The sequence below is a fragment of the Mustela erminea genome, chromosome 12 (assembly GCF_009829155.1).
Source record: "Mustela erminea isolate mMusErm1 chromosome 12, mMusErm1.Pri, whole genome shotgun sequence".
NCBI classification, from domain to species: Eukaryota; Metazoa; Chordata; class Mammalia; order Carnivora; family Mustelidae; genus Mustela; species Mustela erminea.
Window position 1 is genome coordinate 17,529,346 of NC_045625.1, and position 15,460 is coordinate 17,544,805.

Consider the following 15,460-nt stretch of genomic DNA (forward strand, 5'->3'; position numbering starts at 1 on the left):
CCCTCCAGCCTCACTGCTTGGGTGAGTTCAGGGGAGGGGAAAAGATCTGTCTGGAGCATACTCTTTCTTAGCCACAGGCCTTCCCATACCATTTCCCATACCACTTCCCATACCTTCCCATACCTGTGCCCCCAGAACCCATTTCTTGCCCCTCCTCAGGACACACCCCTGTGCCCATCCATCCGTCTGGTTCTCTGTTTCCCAGTCACTTCCAGGGTGAGTCCGCCGGGCTTCCACCACACCCGGCACCTGCCTCGACCGGCGTTCATCACACGGTGCCGTCATGACTCACTCCCTGCCCGTTCCCGGCAACGGTCCTCCTCCTTGGGAGGAGGACGCAGGTTTATCTCAGTGACATTTGTTTTTTGCTCTAGCACCTACCACGGCATCTGGTTCCTGGCGAACAGATGCTTTGCAATCTGTTTTATGATGACAGTGAATGAGTGAGCACCTCATTGACAGAGGGCTCCCCTCTTTCTAACGCGGCTCCTTTCCCTGCAGCGGAGCTCGGCCTGTAAGGGTTTCCTTCCCGAGGGCTCCGCATGGGCCTTTCCACATTTGCAACCCCCAACAAAGACTGACACGTGTTGTGTGGGACACTACTCCACACGGGAACTGTGGTCTTGGAAATTCCAGGTTCACGGGTGGATGCATTCTGTCAACACGTATTTATTGCGTCTTTGCTGGGTGGCAGAACTCTGCGAGAAGCTCCATTCCAGGCCAGCCGCCCCCCACCCTGGGGGCTGGAGAGGGGCTCCGAGCCCAGCACCTGCACACACCTGGCTCTTAATGAGCTCGTCGTCCCGCTGTATCTGGAGCACGTAGCCCGTCCGGCAGCTCACGGTGCAGCGGGCGCCGTGGTAGCGGTCACTGCTGGAGCAGTTGAGAGACGCGTTCTCCACGGCCAGCTCCGGGCAGTCGGAGGCCTCACATGCGAAGTGCACACAGCTGGTTGGGGGGGAAGCAGCAAGAGGGTAAGTGGGGGCTTTCATGCCCACCGCATGCCGGCGGGAAGGTCAAAGCTGATGCGTCTGGCACCAAGCTGAACGCCAGCCTCTTTGTATTTGGTGAGAGTACTCATTTCGGAGGGGTGCAGTGAGCATGAAAACAGAGAGAGGGTAGGACAAACACAGAGCACAACTCCCGGCCCACAGAAACACTCAACAGGCGGTCGCTCATAGTGTAAACAAGTCTGTGCTCTAGTACCTAGAAGCTGGGTGGCGTTGGGCAAGGTACTCCCCTCTCTGAGCTTCAGAGAGTGCTCATACGGGGCCAAACCATAGGGTTGTGAGACTCAACGGACGTGCTGAAGGTAGAACTCTTTTATAAATTGTAAAACAAATTGTTAGTAAGGTCGTACAGGATCACGCCTTGCTTCTTGCTGTGGCTGCCGTTCTAACCTTCCTGCCAGTTTGAATGCTACCCACTCTTCAGTCCCAGCCCCATGTAAATGTCTACAGGAAGCTTCCCCGTGTCCCTGGAGAGGGGGGGCTCCCTGGCAGGCCTCCTGCCCTCCTTTCTCTAAATGGCCTCATACTTCATGCACTGAAAGCACAAGGCCTGGGTGCCCACCATGTGCCAGAATGTGTGCTAATCCTTAAGGAAATGGAAATCTAAAATCCCTGAGCTAGATGATCTTTCCCCTCCTGTTCCTGTTACACAGACACGCAGTAACATTAGTGACTGTTCACCGATCGCTTAGGTACATGAGCTCACTCAGTCCTTACAACACCCCTATGAGCTAAGTGTTACTCATTTTATAGTTGGAAAAATCGGGGACCAGGGAGATCAAGTTACCTGTTTAAGCTCCCACCCAGATGTGTGACTCCAAAGTCCTTGTTGTTCACCTTGCCCCACACCTGGACTAGAACTTCCCTGAGGGTAGAGAGATAATGTCTGTTTCATCTCCCTGTCCTCTGATTGCAATAAAGCAGCTTGGCCTCCTGTCGGGATTTCCTAAATGGTGGCAGTGTGCGGCAGCGGCGCTTTGCACTTAAAGCACTTTGAGGAGGTTGAGACATTGACTGGAAAGAGTGAGAGTGTGCTGGGGGCAGTTTTCGCTAACCTTTGCCTCTCTGACTCTGTCTACCCCAACGCCTGCCACACGGTGTGCACACAGAGCTCGGGGACAGCGAGCCATTGCTGGGCAAACCAGCTTCAGAAGAAAGTCTCCATTTGTTTTCATGGTGCCCATTTCAGGAGACCCTGCTGGGGGCTTTAGAGGAAGGTGGTTACTCATCTCCAAGCTCTCTCCTTGGCTCAGGAGCCTGCTGAGAGTCACAGTTGGAGTGGCATGGAGCTAAAAGCCTCCGAACATCACAAATGGCCTTTAAAAACAAACAAACAAACAAACAAAAAACAAAAAACTCAGGAGAGGGGAGCATCTGATTAAGGTCTTGGTTTGCCTCTCCACATGCCCCCTTTCAGAAGCGGAGAGGGATAAAAGTGACACCTGTGGAGATGTTGGGATTCTCTGTCCTCCTTCCTGGCCCTGACGGCCTCACCGAACTGCGCCCGGTGCCCTGGGGAAGCCTCCAGGAGCGTTTCTGTGGACTCAGAGCAAGGGCTCTGACACCACACAATGCATCTGTTCATGATGTGTAAGGCCTGGGGGCAAGAACCACATGGTTCCAATTTAAACAGATTTACTCCGCAAGTTACCAGCTCTCAAGCCAGTCTTCTGACCTATGCCTTCCAGTGTGGCCGTGCTTGCTCTACACTCCTGAGATGATGACTGGGAGGCTCTGGGCTGCCCTGGGCTGTGGGGGCCATGAAGAGAAAAGCAGCATGTGCCTGCCCCCCCCCACATTTCTCTGCACATTAATGTTCTTCCTAAGAAAAAGAATAGACTGGAAACAAAACTGGATTTGTTGACATGGAAAGGGCACAGGGCTTAGCAACGGGGCAAATCAGAGTCCTATCCCAGCAATGCCATTTATGGGTTGTTTGACCTCGGAAAGTTACATCATATGCTGAGACTCCGTCTTCCCATCTGCAAAATGGAAGCAATAAGCCAATTCATCTCTCAGGAGTGTCAACGGGATAGCATGTCAGCCACTCATTCATCAATTCAACAGACCTTGAAAAGGAACCTTGCTATACTGTTCTAGACAATGGGGCTATATAGAAGATGCCTGCCAGGGACACCTGGGTGGCTCAGGTGGTTGAGCAGCTGCCTTTGGCTCAGGTCATGATCCCAGCGTCCTGGGATCGAGTCCCCGCATCAGGCTCCTCGCTCGGCAGGGAGCCTGCTTCTCCCTCTGCCTCTGCCTGCCATTCTGTATGCCTGTGCTCGCTCTCTCTCCCTCTCTCTCTCTGACAAATAAATAAAATCTTAAAAAAAAAAAAAGAAGAAGAAGATGCCTGCCACCTGCGAATTTGAGGAGAAAGGACATGTGCCCCAGAAAAGCCATAAAGAAGCCTGTTTCAGATAGTCGTGTGCACAGAGAGGGCACTAAAGGTGAAATCATGGAGGATGACTGTTGGAAGTTGGGGAAAGACACCAAGTGCAGATGGGTCACGGAAGGAAGCCTCCACAAGGAAGGGACATCTGAACTAAAACCTGTATGAAATGAAGGGATATGCCATGCAGGGAATCCCCAGCAGGGTAAAGAGCACTCACGAAGGTCCTGGACAGAATGGAACTCAGCATATTCGTACAATCAAAGGGCCCATGGGTGAGAAATACTTTGGAAACCATGATGCTACAAGAGAAGGTGGTTTCTCTACTCTGACTCTCTGGGCTGTAGAAGGAAAGTCTCTCCTGGTCACATGAATTATCTGACCAAAAGTTTTCACAGTCAAAAGAACTGGTAGTACTGGATTAATAAATCAGCTTCCCCCACCCTACACACACAATTGCAGGACTTCTCAGAACCTTCAATACTCTGATACCCATAGTGGATTTCTAAAAGGGGCTATGATTTTCCAAACTCTGATAACCTTTTCCAATAGGAGATTTCTGGGCTAGTGTCTTCCAGAACACACTGTGGGGACCGGGGCATCCCTGTTTGCCCAGCACATCTGTGTGTGCCTGGCTTATAGGCTTGAAAATAGGGAGGATGGGGGGAAGGAAGGTCATGGGTACCAGCTATCAGCCACTGCGTTTTATCCGCATCACCTGACTTGCATCCTCACCATAACTCCTTGAGGCAGTACAATTACTCCCATTTTCGAGAAAAGGAATGTGAGACTCCGTGAGCTTAGCTGCCTGTCCAAAGGCCCTGTGTGCGGACAGAAACCAGTAAGGTCTGCCTGCCTGTCCTCCAAGCCCCTGCTCTTCTCTTTGCTTTCCAATGAAGTTGGAAGGGTGGTGGGAACACACTGTCCAAAAATGATAAACATTACCCCCACGTGCCCCTCCCACATACCTCCCTGACACAGCCCTGTCATTGCTGAAACACAAAAACAAGGAACAAAAGAGAAGCCTCTGGCTTCGTTAAAAAAAAAGGGGGGGAGGATTTAATACCGGTGATGAGCAATAAAAAATAACAAAAGAAGGGAAAAAAAAGAAGACTCTTCTCAGAGGGAGGAAGCTGGCTGATCTGAGGGATGGGGGAGGGGACATAGGTGCTTTTGTCAATGAAATTCTCACACCTGGGCAAAGATGGGGACACCCTCCCCCCACACAAAGATAATCAGATATTTAGAAATTGTCTTTTTTCCGTATATGTGTATGTATATATATGTACATATATACACACACATACGTAGACACACAAATATATTTATATGTGCACCTGTATATAAATAAATATATTTATTTCTTTATAGACTCAAGTTCCACATAGAGGCATATCCTTAAGTGATTGAATAGCCAATCCCCCCACTGCTGTTCCCACAGCCCAGTGCTGCTGCCCCTCGGAACAATTTGTTACTTAAACTGTAACCCCTGGAGGATTTTGCTAGTTACCAAGCACATTTAGATACGGCCTTAAGAAATACATATACTGGCAACAGGTCTTTGGGGAGAAGGACGATATACGACCGTGAAGCTGGGCAGCTGGGGATGCCCGGCTGGCTCAGGGTGGAAGGCCGCCCCTTCACAGAAGCCGGGCAGCCGGGAACGCTCGGTCAGCTCAGGGGGGAAGAAAACCGCCTGCTCCCCTTATCCGTTAGCGTTCCTTTCTCTTCCCAGAGTGCCCGTTGTTAGTTAGATGAGTCCTTTGAATGTGCTTGTTTAACTATAAACTTGATCCTCCTTCTTGCTTGTCTGCAAGACGGGATTAATGTTTGACCTTCATCAATCCTCCTATTGGCTATTGTTTTCTATCTAATAAAAGTGGGACTGTGGAGTTGCTCGTGGCAGCCGTCCTTTTCGACTGTTGGCCCCTGCTCCCAGTCTCTTGCAGCTGACTTGGTTGTGCCTAATTCTTTCTCGTCGCCGGCTGGAAGCAGCAGCCCAGGACACTGGTCTCCAGACACAGACAGCAGAATGGGTGGGTATCGCTCAGGCAGAATACAGAAGACCAGCGGTAAAGGGCTGGTGAGGGTCCCACTCCTGGCTGTGTCTCTTGAGTCTTGGCTTAGCTCCCATATTCTGCTGCTTTGCTGCAACTACATTATGGGGCAGGGTGGGGGACAGTAAGTAACAGAAGGGGTTTGGTTTTTTTTTTTTTTTTAAAGATTTTATTTATTTATTTGACAGAGAGAAATCACAAGTAGGACAAGTAGGCAGAGATGCAGGCAGAGAGAGAGGAAGGGAAGCAGGCTCCCCACTGAGCAGAGAGCCCGACGTGGGACTCGATCCTAGGACCCTGAGATCATGACCCGAGCTGAAGGCAGCGGCTTAACCCACTGAGCCACCCAGGTGCCCCCGAAGGGGGTTTATAAGTCACTTTGGGCTGCTCAGATGGAGACAGCGGATAAGACAGCATGTCCATGCTGGGAAGGGAGGGAAGATGCTCCTGGCAGGAGGGCCGCAGGGTCCCTGGGAAGTGAGACAGAGAAAGAATGATCAAGATAGGACTCCTGGTTCTCTGCCCAGGAATGCAGCGGCTGCTGGAGGGGATCCTGAAAGGGTTTTACACCCTGGAATCCTAGGAGCCAGGGAGGCGCTGGCCCAATGGTGATGAGGCAAAGTCAAGGTCTGCAGGGTCAGGATGGCAGTGAGCAGCTCTTGGGGTGCCCAAGTGAGGGAGGGGGGGCCGGCAGAGCAGCAGCAGGTCACTCCTGGCCCAGGTGGCCCACAGCACCGACCCTGTCGTGTCTCCAGACCTACCCATGTCTTTACTATGAACACTCCTGGTTGCTAAATGTTGGCAACTTATTAAAGAAGAGAGGGCCAGACACAAGTTATGTGTGGTCCTTTCTGGCCTATTCGACAGCGGTCTTGAAACTTCTGATGAAGAGGAATGTGCTTTGCCCCAGGAGGCCTGAGAAGTGAATTCCAATGCCGCTTCTGCTGCTGAGCGGCTGGGTGGCTCGGGGGAGCTCATGTCCCTTGCTTGGACCTCAGATGAGAATGCAGAACCAGAGAACCTGGTGGAGGCCTCCCAGCTTTCAGCCACCACAGTTTTATGAAGACAAAACAACAGAGACATACAATCTCTGAGCTCTTGGGGAGAGCGAGAATAAATTTTGATAATCCTGATTATTGACAAGGATGTGGAAGCAGAGGAACTCCAGGGGACCTCTGATGGGAGCAGAAGTTGAACAACATCTTGGAGAAGAATCAGGAGCAACTGGTCCCATTGAAGAGACACAGGCTCGGGCAGCTCAGTTCCATCCATGAGGCATATCCCCCAGACCAGCAACTCCCAACAGGTGTTCTGAGAGGGGCTGATCCTCGCGTGGGCTGCATAACTTAGGGAAGCCTGTGGTCTCTGGCCACAAGAAGCTTCTTCCTGGGCTCCGAATCTCACACGTGATTTTCCTATAGGGTTATCTGATGGGTTGGATATTCCTTGGTGGGCTCCTGTAGGTACCTATCCTCACCCCCACCCCGCCCAATCCAAGTGCTTGCGGGCTGGAAGGACTCAAGAATGTATGTCCTCCTAGAGCTGCCTTTCTCACAGTTAGCTCCCTGGCCGAACTGTCCTCCTCCAGGTGGGCTGGCATGGGAAGTGGGACGAGTTTGCGGTAGAGGGAGAAAGAATGCAAACAATAAAGGGGGTTGGAGGAAGGAAGGAAGGTAGGAAGGAAGGAGGGACGGAAGAGAAGGGAGAGGGGACGGGAGTTTACTGATTGTGTAAGCACATGGCCCACTGGATTTTATAATAAGCTGGTTAGTCTCTGTTTAGAACTATAGGATAGTGTGTGTGTGTGTGTGTCTGTGTGTGTGTGTCAGACACACTGGAGCCTCAGTCTGTGAGTGCTGCTTTCCTCACGGAGTTAGCCTCTTAACTTCCCACCGCCATGGCTAAGCCCCCCGCCGTTCCCTCTTCCCCTTAGGTGTGGTGCTGCGATTTGGCTAGAATTCCAGGACTGGACCTCTCCCTTGACACCCGATCCTGTTTTCGTGGGCCTCTGGATTCAGGGCAAGTGCTGCCCGGGGAATGGAGACCCTTGACTCTAGGTCAGAACCCACGGCCCGGATTGATTTTGCTCTAGGGATGCTCCTCTCCAGGCAGCCGGCGAGGCACCCCGCTGCTCTCCGGAGAAGAGAATGAGCACGGGAAGGGGAAAGGGTGGGAGAGGAGGCCGAGTGGGTGGGGACGGCGGGGAAGGGCCAGCAGCGGCAAGAAAGAGGATCCGTGGGGACGGGAGGGCCGGAGGGCTGGCGGCTGGGGAGGCGGGGCGGGCCCCTCTCAGGACCCGGGAACCAGCTGAGAGTCAAGTGGGCTGTTTCTACCAGAGCCAGCTGAAGCGCGGGCTATAAAAAGTGATGCTATTTACCTTGGTGTTTTGAGAATGAAGAAAAACATCCCGTGGCTTTTTACAGTTGTTGCTTATTTTTCTTTTCTCGCCTCCTGGTTTGTTTGTTTTAATGCACTTGCACATTTGTGCGGTCCCGACTGTTTGGGTGAGTGCCTCTCCAGCTCTACAGGAGCCGCTGCCTCCTTCCCCAGCCCCTGGCCTCTGGAGCATCCCCCCCGGCCCCGCAGCGGTGGCCCCGGGGGCTCGGCCCATCTCAGCCAGGTCCACGCTCAGGGCGGAGCCACGGAGGCCCTCAGGGCCACAGGCCCCTCACCTCGGGCTGTTCCCCTCACTAAATGCTCACACATGAGCAGTCGTGACGACTCCCCTTCTCTCCTGGACGTGCTTGACTCTGATGAGTACCTCGTGGCTTTCAAGGGCAGACAAAGCAAGATTTTGCCTCCTACTGCCCGGATGGCCTTGACTCACTGTCTCTTGTCCACACCTCACAGGACAGGTGTGATAATGAAATAAAATAATGGACTCAGGTAATGAAGTGCCTGTCGGTGTCCTCCCCCTCCTGGCTCGCGGAAAGCACGGAATGTCAGAACTGGAATATCCCATCCTCCGCCATCATCCCATGGGTGGGGAAGCTGAGGCCCAGCGGGGCGGACTGATGGGCTCCTAGTCCTATAACCAGTGAGACCCTTTGTCCCTTGCCGGTGCTCTTCTGCCACCAGTCAGAGAACCCAACAGCTGCTAAACAGTTGATTTGTTTCGGAGCTGAGACACTTCTAACTGTTTACTTCGGGCACAGGAACTGTTAGGTAAGAATTCAAAGAAGCCAGTGCTGGTCTCCAGCTTGCCCATGGTCCCGGTGGCTGGTTAAGGACGGGGAAAGAAAGCGCTGTGGGTTAAAGCCTCTGCCTTCAGCTCAGGTCATGATCCCAGGGTCCTGGGATCGAGCCCCGCATCAGGCTCTCTGCTCTGTGGAAAGCCTGCTTCCTCCTCTCTCTCTCTCTGCCTGCCTCTCCGCCTACTCTCTCTGTCAAATAAATAAATAAAATCTTTAAAAAAAAAAAAAAAAGGTCTAATGGATTGACGCTGCCCATCAACACTGTTTCCCTGGGTTCTGAGAATTGACTTATGTTTATAGTCTGGAGAGCCAGAGATGAAAAAGCCCTTTTAGTGTGAAATATAACAGTGAGGGATATTTACGGAGCTCTTTTGCCTCCGCAGGATTGCAACAGACTTTGCACAACAGAAGCTAGAGACAGTGGGTGCAAAACAATGCGGGTTTTGCAACCACCTTTTGTGTCCCCTGTGGTGGCAGGGGCGTGGGAAAGCCGGTGTTGTTCTCTGCCCCCACCGCCCCGCCCCCCAATCCTCTCCCCTCCTTGCTCCCAGGTACACAGGGCAGGGGGCGATTGCCTTTCAGAGGGCCTCACTCTGGGGGGAACCCACGGAGACCACGGCCCCCACCCCCCATGCCTCAATCTCTCTTTCTCCTTCTGGATCTCATTAAACAAACGTGAGAGTTGCTGTGGGAGCAGGGACCAGCTCTTCTTTCTCCCTTGGGGGCCCTGGAATTCTAGAGGGCAATGCGAGAGTGTGGACACTCTGGATGTCCTAGATGATCTCCAGAGCTTCTTCCGGCTTTAAGTGCTTCATGGGGCCTTCTCGGCAGAGAAGCACCCCTGTCAGATCAGCAAGTGGCCATAAATACCCCATATTAATAGAGCAGCTTGGCATAGTGCCTCACGGTCCACGAGAGGGCCTTGCTCTCTGGCGCACCATTGAACCCCCATGACCCACTGGTGGGGTAGAGACGGTCGTCTGTTTATCCAAAAATGGGAAAGCAAGACTCAGAAAATTTGTCATGGACACACACGCAAGAAGGGACACGTTCAGACCCACATAAGAGTATCCCCCAAACTCTTACTCTTTCCAGGAAATTCCACACTCTCTCAGCTCAGACGAGGGGCATTAGCAGACACCAGATCAGAGGCACGGGTGGGGGTAATGCTGGAATACGGTGAACGGAGACACAGAAAATACAGGCTCCCTCCATCCCCTAAATAAATAGTCCAGTATTTCCGAGCTGCAGGACAGCTAACCCACCTCTCTTCTCTTTGTCCAAATGTGGATGCTGAGACCCAGAGAGGGGAAGCGATGTCTACCATACAAGCGAGCCATCGTCAGCCCTGGGACTGCAAGCCAGGTGAGGGAATGTTTCCACCAGCGCACATTCCTGCTTCCCTCCCTCACCCCTGGAATCCAGAGACACGTGTGGGCCTCCCAGGCCCAAAGGCAGAGCCGGCCAGAGGCCAGAGGATGGAGCAGGCAGAAACACACAGACTTTTCACAGCCACACGCATGTCTACGCGGTTCCGGAATTCCTCCATCTGCTTCTGGCTAGCAAACGGCCCAGGGTATTCCGACACAGGGTCCCTTACCTCTGCTCAGCAGAGCTGTAGGTCTCCCCTCTCTGGCAGCTGCTCAGGGTGACGGGGTCAAAGTTGTCGAAGGAGCGGAGGGCCACCCCCGAGATGGCGACCAGGGGTGAACTGAAGCTCACACGAACCGCCCGGCTATGGTAGAAGGGCCGGCTGAGGTCATGTACCACAGGGATAATCAGGGGATTGTTCCTGCAGCTCAGGACATGGAGGCCTGTCAGGAGAGACAGAGGGCCGAGGGGCCAGGCTCATTACTCAAGGCCAGTCACGCCCTCCCCAACGGGCCCTTCCCGAAGCCCCCAGACCCTTTCATGTCACTGCACAAAAGCACCATTGGGTGGCCAGTGGGGATTTTGAGTTTGATTGAAAGTTTCTTTGTCTGCCTTTTTCTCTTGGTTCCAAATCTTTCCAATCCCTTTGCCTCCCTGCCCCCTAAGCTTTCCCTTCACCTAGCGCCCACAGCCTCTCTCCCTCCCCCAGGGGCCACCCCTCACAGAAGCATGGCGGCCACACCACCCTCCCACGCTGCGTTTGTGCTGGATGGTCCGAGCTGCTAGTTTCCAGGCTGCCTTCCCAGTCAGCCGCAGAGATGGTGCACACCAGCCCCAGCAGCCCCAGTCAGCCGCAGAGATGGTGCACACCAGCCCCAGCAGCCCCAGTCAGCCGCAGAGATGGTGCACACCAGCCACAGCCGCAGGCTGCCCTCATTTTTAGTCCAGGAACCCAAGAGCAGTCCTACAAGGTCCGGACCGCAGTAGCCGGGCTGCAGAGGTAACCCTGGGAACCAAGGACAGGAAGTGGCTCCCCAGAGGTGCCCCCAACAGCCAGCCATGTACAGTCCGTGCTGAGCCTGGGCTTGCCCCCATCCCAAAGCCCTCAGTTCTTTCTAGAATAGGGAACAGGTCCCCAGGCTTCGAGGAGGAAGGGAGGAGGCAGAGAGGAAGGGCATGCCCAGAGGAGGAAAGGGAATGCTGGCGTGTGGGATACAGTCGGAGAAACAGACACCGGCTCTGGGGTCGGATGGACCTCGGTTCACATCACGGCTGAGCCTACCTAATGATGTGAGTCCGGCAAGCTCCCCAAACTCACTTCCTGCAACTAAACTCAGGGCTGAATCCGTGTGCATCCCGGCAGGCCTGCGCTGTTGGGGACGTCCAGTTCCCCATCCAGAAGGCGCCCTTCTCTGGTCCCTCAGAACAGCAAAGGCTCCCCAAGGGGTGCCAGGATCGGAGGACAGAGGCCGGGGGACACTGCGGGGAGGGACGGGGACACGTGGAAGCCTCAGACACTGGGTCATGGGATCCCAGCCGCTTCTGTGGAACCAGACCTTTCCCCACGCCTCAGAGCCCGCTGCAATGGCACGACAGCTAGGAAAATATTTGCTTCTCACTTAGGGAATTTTCTCTGGAATCCAGATAAGTCCAGAGGGGTTTTCTTTCTCTTTCTTATTCATATGACCCCCCCCACCCCACCCCAACCCCATCACTTCCCTTGCCTCTAAAACTAACTAAATAAGTAAACATAAAAACAAAATAAAATCCTCTCCCTGCTCCCTGGGCTTCTGCTTGACCCTGAGATGACCCCTTGCCTGCTGGCTTCATACGGGTCTTTGAACCCAGCTCTCTGTGGAATGGCGCAACCATAGCTAGGGAGGCCGGCCTCCGGGGCTGGCCTGGGATTCCAGACACTGGCAATGGCAACCCAGAGTTAGAGTGGAAATGTGGGAGGGACAACAGGGCTTTTCCAGTGCGGGCGCTCACGGGGGCCACTGTCACCACAGCCCTGAGGAATCCTTCTCGCTCTGACAATGACATGGCACCGTTGGCCCCATTGTGACTATGAGGAGAGCAAGATGCCACATGAGGGGAGGGGCTCTGAGGTCAAGAAAAGCGTGTACCTTCTTGAGCCGAGGGTGTGGCAGGGACAGGACGGAAGCCCAGGCCATCGGCCCTGGAGCTGGGGCTCTTTCCTCTGCCCCATGCACACATGGGTGCACAGACGGGTGTGCAAGTGACTGCCTGAGGACTCTGGCCTTGTCCCTTACCCCAGCCCGGTGCGGAGGCAGCCTCTCAGCACGCAGGACCTGGCTGTTGACCTGCCTTCCCATTCCTGGTCTTTCCTTACTCCTCCTCCTGTGGGGGAGTTCCTCAGGTGGTGCCGGCAGGAACGGCATGGCTGCCACGGTGGGGCGCTACGGGACACCTCCCTGTACGATGTTGGGGGCTGGGGTGGGGAAGGAGCCATGGCTAGGATTCCAGAGACCTGGCCATGTGACCCGGGGTCTTTCAGTGCCTCTCTTGGGGCCTCAGATGCTGATATCTGCAGAAAGGGCCTTTGCTCAGTCTCCATCCCGGGGCCTTTTGAGGATCAGAGGGGTGCCCGAGATTAAGGATGCCTGGTAGAAAGGAGCTCTTGAAGGGAGGACTGGGACTGTGGCCCCCAAACCCCCTATCTGCCATATCCAGGCTTCTCGGGACACACGAAAGCCTCCTGATTTGAAGGTAAGCAGAACTTCAAACAGAGAAGCAAGAAAGAGGAAAGACGATGGAAGAACTAGCTCTTGGTGGCTCCTTGAACCACCCTAGGCAGATACGGTCCCGAGAGCCACCTGCATGAGAGAGTGCTCACCGAGATCGTGGCTCTGATCTTTGGTATCAAACAGCTGGACGCTGATGGTCTCTTGCTTCTGGTCCCCATAATAGGTGCCATCCGTCACCAGGTGGACGATGACAGCTGCGGCGACCATTGGCTGAGAAAAGTATGCCTGAAATGCAGAAGGCACAGGAGGGTCACTCATGCACTCAGGCCACAGGGCGGGGATTGCAAGAAGCATCTTCCATGCAGGGCCTGGGCCGCTCGGCACGGGTCCGTAATGGGAACAAGGAGGCCGTGAGGAACACAGGCTCTGAAGTCAGAAACTGCTCCAACATGGCTCTGCACCTGCTGAGCTGTGTGATGGGGAAAGGCAGCTCTGCCTCTCTGGGCCTAAGTTCCCTCACTCCGAAGTGATATATTAAGTAAAAGAACTGGATCACAGGGTGGCTGTGAGTCTCCAGTAAGATAATGGGAACAAAGGGTCTGGCATACCCTAAGACCACATAAAAAGGCATTATTATTATTATTATTTGTCCCTTCTCTATCCTAGCCTCTGTGCAAAGCATCAAGGAGACAAAGCTAAGGAAGACATGGCCCTTGCCTTTCTGCAGACCGTGGAGTTCAAAGTGGGTCAGTGATATGTAGATCAAAAGTCAGTACAATCCCTAATCCTTAGTCAGGAAGATGGACCCAATGACAGCGATACAATACCACGTGACAAGCGTCATCTGACAGACGACCGGACATGTACAGGACTAGAAGAGAGAGAACAGTCACTTCTCTGTGGGGATCAGTTAAGACTTCAAGGAGGAGAAGACAATCTTAAAAGGCCTTGAATGATGAACAGAAGGTTCCAGGCAGACAAAAGATATCCAAAGTCTTTGCCAAAACAAGAAGGATAAGGGGCATTCCATGCGCATCAAAGGGATTCTATTTCAGGAAGCCTCCTACTGCTAAGTGTTTTGTTCTCTGTCCTTACAATTAACACCCTCGGTGGGGAGACAAACCATCTTGTGAAAGGGTCACAGGAGCTGGTGCTTCCTGGGGCCCACTCCTGGAGATCCTGAGGCTTTGGCTTACCCGGAGCCAGAAAGTGGTCTGAGCCATCTGGGAGTATGGGTAGCTGAAGGTACAAGGGTACCAGGCATGCTGGGAAATGCCTTCACTGAGATCTATCACCTTGGTTCGACACACCTGGGGAGAGAGAAAGAAAAAAACAAATGTTTTAGAGGATCTCCACAGCTAAACTAAATTCAATCAGATGCACCTTCCCTACCTACCTATTTTGTTCTGAGCACCACAGGAGAACACAGGGGTGCACAGACGGGAGTCTGCCCCCAGGAGCCCACATTCTGCTGTAGCACAGGGAGCACTCAACACCATGAGGGGCAGAACAGACAACATGTTTTGGCGGCAGAGGTGACAGAGAAATGCTCGTGGGGACAGATGCCGGAGGAGGTAACCTCTGAGCTGGATCCTGAAGAACAGAGTGGACACAGGGGAAGGGCAGTACAGGTGCAGGGAGAGGAGCAAAGGCTCAGGGGAACGGAGAAGTCTAGAATGTGCTAAGCTGCCTCGTACTATTAGAGCTTGGGGAAGGTGGCAGAAAAGGCAGGATAAGGGGTGGGATCTCACCGAGTGTTGAACTGCAAGCAGACCATTTTAGCACAGATCTGTGCATTGTGCTCAGAGCTGTATTAAGGACAGAGAAAAGACTCAGACAGGATGACCATATCCTCCAGAGACAGAATGTGTGTGTGTGCGTGTGTGTGTGTGTGCACATGCACGCGCACTGAGTCTATGCGTGCCTACTGTGTATCCAAATGTTATTCCGTCCTTCAGTTCATTCACTTATTCGAGTCCTATTGTTGGGAGACAGCGTTTTGCGGAGCACTGTGGGACGAGATGGATGCCAAGGAGCTTGCAGGGAACACTAAGCATAGATACCCATGGAGACACGACACCAGCACGTACTACTGTAAATTGTACAGCAGAAAACAGAAAAGTTCTACAATGGAAAAGGTCAGAGGCAACTGGCTTGTTCTTGAGATTGGTCAGACCTTCCGCAGAAGGCCATTCGGCATTCGTGTTTTTCCTCTGACGTTGAATGTGGCCCCTCTCGTAACCCTCCCCTGTGGATCTGGGTCTCCCTATATCCTATACCTGGGCAGGTCTCCCTACACTCATCGGAGAAAGGCTGACCTAGCGACTCTAAGACTCTTGAAAGCTATTAAAAAAAAAAAACAAAACCCGAAAGATAATCTAATATCAATCCTAATAAGCACATGTACATGTAAAACAAATTTAAAAAGAGGGGAAAAAAAAATATATATATATATACAAGAATCAAGGCTACCTATTCCAGCCATATTTGTAGTAGCAAAAAATTGGGACTAGCTTACACGTTCATCTGCTGGGGAAGGGATGCATCAGGTAAGAAATATTCACGTGACAGATTTTCTATATAGCAAAAGACTCTTACGAGGCCTGAATTAGATTCATATATAGGGAGGACACTAGAAATATTTAATGTCAGGTCCAGTGTGGGACCCGGCCACTGAAAACAGAAGCCCTACTCCTGAGTTCAAGACCTCAATGGAGAGATTGTAAAA

General features: G+C 52.9%; 1 protein-coding gene across 1 annotated transcript in view; it reads right to left on the reverse strand.

The window, feature by feature from the left end:
• Window positions 1-15,460, reverse strand: part of PAPPA (pappalysin 1) — a 235,286-nt gene that overhangs the window by 52,530 nt on the left and 167,296 nt on the right. Inside the window, exons 11-14 of the mRNA XM_032307751.1 lie at window positions 13,929-14,042; window positions 12,882-13,017; window positions 10,254-10,467; window positions 780-948 (exon numbers count right to left, since the gene is read on the reverse strand). Of these exons, the coding sequence (XP_032163642.1) occupies window positions 780-948; window positions 10,254-10,467; window positions 12,882-13,017; window positions 13,929-14,042 (633 nt within the window). The remainder of the gene's footprint in view (window positions 1-779; window positions 949-10,253; window positions 10,468-12,881; window positions 13,018-13,928; window positions 14,043-15,460) is intronic.